This window comes from Lactuca serriola, chromosome 5, assembly GCF_051521515.1.
Source record: "Lactuca serriola cultivar US96UC23 chromosome 5, Lser_US96UC23_V15, whole genome shotgun sequence".
NCBI classification, from domain to species: domain Eukaryota; kingdom Viridiplantae; phylum Streptophyta; class Magnoliopsida; order Asterales; family Asteraceae; genus Lactuca; species Lactuca serriola.
In genome coordinates, this window is record NC_136412.1 from 10,510,817 (window position 1) to 10,513,630 (window position 2,814).

A 2,814-nucleotide genomic window follows, 5' to 3' on the forward strand; every position below is an offset into this window, starting at 1 on the left:
ATATTTAATTTTGTTTTGTATGTAACATGCATGATATATATCAAGTATTTCTCATGCAATAGATTATGATGCTTGCTGTTCGAAAAGAAAATGTATGCATGGCAAAAGTAATGAAAGAACATGTTACTTTTCTAACAAAATTTAAAAGTATATGTGTGTGTTTTCACTTTTCATCATCGTCAATATCAAAACAAATATACGAAAATGAACAAGACATAACCAACTTTTCGATTCCCAAATTGTTTTTGTACATACCTTACTTGAAAATACTACCATAACATTTAAAGATGTTAAATGATATAAACAACATCATTTTTTTTCTTAAACTCCTACCTATAATCAAGTCCATCCACATTCATAATCAATGAACATTACTCCATTGCTTTTGCCCCGGAAACCATTTTGGACACTTTGGGCTAAAATAACTCGACACAACCCTCGAGTTTAACAGTTTTATAATCGGCTCAAACTTTACACACCTCGGAGTCTTGTACTGATTAATCGAAGCACCTAAACTTATAGCATAATCCATCAATTTATCAAACGTCCCGTTTTCAACAATCTTGATCTCCAATGCTCCTATGGACTTATCCGAAGCTCGCCCTTGCCTATAAACACTGTTCAACGACTCTTCAATCGTGAGACAAGAATCTTCAAACACCGAAGCTGGAACCGGAGTTAACCCATTTTGGCTAACCTCCCAAAAGATCACATAGTGACCAGGGATCGTGGTTGTGTCAGCATAGCTCGTGTACTCGGTCAATGTCGCACCAAATGGGACCATGTGGCTAACCGCGTTCTCCACTGCTTTGTGTAGCTCCACTTCGTCAGTCTTGTCTGAATCAATACTCAATGCCACATTCTTTCTACAAATGAAACTGAATTGAGGTGCTTTGTTCTTAAATCCAACGACTCTAAGAATATCACCAACTCGATACCTGTAAAGACCTGCAATTTATTCAGACTCTTTAATCAGCATATATATATATATATGCAGTACTGTTGTACATATAGCTATAGCACAGATGAAAAACGTGAAAATTTGAATAGAAATTAAGAAACCTGCGTAAGTGGTGACAACGAGTTCATATTCTTGACCGAGTTTAACGTCTGCGAGATCGACAAGTTGTTGCCTCTCTTTCTCATCACCTTTCGTGGTGCTCACGCCATTGTTGCGATGAACAGGTAGGAACTCGAAATATGCCATGGTGGGAATGAGTGTGTACGCAACCTCACTAGGGCTACAAAGTGGGTTCAAATTAACCCCAAAATAACACTCAGAAGATGCATACATTGTGCACACAAGAGGGAGTTTATTGCTATAGTAGTCAAGAGTTGGTATATACTGAGCCATGGACCCGGTAACGATAACGTCGACATACTTTGTGTTCGGCCATAATCGCATAATAATCCCTTGCCATGACTTCCTTGAGCACTCGAGTTCGATAAAATCGGCAAGATTCGGGTCGGGTTTCAAGATTTTCATCACGGATTCCCTCACCAACGGGTCGGTGATAATTGAATTCAAAGTACCCGTGCGAATATCATGGCTCAAAAGATTCCAATGCTTTTCTAAAAACCGAATAGCCCGGATGAATCCCGAAGCAAAAACCGCCCCGACCCGAAGAACTTCGTTGTTTAGGTACAACCCGCAAAGCATTTGGGAATACATGCTTTGATACGAATCGGGGCAAAGAATGGTTTCGTTCGGGCTCGTGTAATTTGTATACGGGTCGTAAGGTCTTTCTTTGAAATGGGAGCTTTTGTAGTAACTTGTCAAAACGGGTCGGGCCACGAGCCCACCGGGGGTTTTTGCTTCGGATTTTATAAATAGAAAATACATGCCTTTGCCTTTATCCAAACCGGGTACAAACCGGTTCATCACTGGCATCAAAAGACTGTATAATAAAGACCTTCTTCCCAGCTCGTCTTCAATGGTGGGCATCAGTTTTCTCTCTCCTCCAGATGTCCCAGAACTACAAATTAAAATAACAGGTTAAAAGTATATTCAAACTACCAAAACACTGTAAACTGATGGATTTACGTAACAAAAAATGGTACCTTGTTAAGAATTCGGATATCGGGTGGGAGGAAAGAATCGGGGATTTATCGCCATTTGCGATCCGTGTAATATCGTTTTGGAGATCTTCATAGGTAACAACAGGGACAAGTTTTTTAAACGTTTCACGATCAGTGTAGCCGGAAAGACCATGGCGGATTAAGTATTCGACGTTGGCATTTTGGGTGAGGATTTCGGAAAGGATCTGTCGTTGGACGTTGTCGGGGTTCGAGGTGACGTCTTCGATGAATTGAAGACACTTTTTGTTTTTCTCGGTGAGATTGTAGTCCGTCAGGGTGGTGGAGCCGTTGTTCGGTGCCTCAGCCTCAGGCATGGTGGCTTACGACGGTGGTGCACACTGCACAGAGAGCAAGTGAATGGTTTTAGAGAGAAAAATGGTGGTTGTGGGGAGGGAAGAAGAGAGAAGGTATTGTTTATATAGACGAAAGATGGAGGCTAAGGTCTAAGGTGCATAACAACTGGGTGTCGAAGGGAATGGCATGAGTGTAAATTATGTGGCTACTATGGGTGCTTATTTGTGATGACCATTGAATTCAAACGATCATTTCACCCTAAATAGAATCTCAAATATCATAAAATAAATTAGTTATTAGGTTCAACTTTTTTATTTGCTTTATATAGTTTATTTCTCTTAGTTTTTCTAATGTATTTTACATATTATATTTACTTAAATAGAAAAATACAATTGGTGAACGTAGTTACATGTTAATAGATTAGACACTTAAATTTATATA

At 39.4% G+C, this 2,814-nt stretch overlaps 1 protein-coding gene across 1 annotated transcript; it reads right to left on the bottom strand.

Moving 5' to 3' along the window:
• Positions 1-205: 205 nt before the first annotated feature.
• On the bottom strand, positions 206-2,475 carry LOC145051975 (indole-3-acetic acid-amido synthetase GH3.6-like). The gene is made up of 3 exons (XM_078999799.1): positions 2,062-2,475; positions 1,063-1,976; positions 206-948 (listed from the first exon to the last, which is right to left on the bottom strand). The coding sequence occupies exons 1-3, from the start codon at positions 2,391-2,393 to the stop codon at positions 362-364; spliced, it is 1,833 nt and encodes a 610-aa protein (XP_078855925.1). The 5' UTR covers positions 2,394-2,475; the 3' UTR covers positions 206-361.
• Positions 2,476-2,814: the final 339 nt, after the last annotated feature.

Bases quoted from the DNA above. Each gene is read 5' to 3' on its own strand.
- LOC145051975 (XM_078999799.1), bottom strand. From the start codon at position 2,393: ATGCCTGAGGCTGAGGCACCGAACAACGGCTCCACCACCCTGACGGAC. The intron at 1,977-2,061 runs GTACCATTTTTT...TTTAATTTGTAG, and splicing joins ATATCCGAATTCTTAACAAG to TTCTGGGACATCTGGAGGAG. The intron at 949-1,062 runs GTTTCTTAATTT...AATAAATTGCAG, and splicing joins CGTTGTCACCACTTACGCAG to GTCTTTACAGGTATCGAGTT.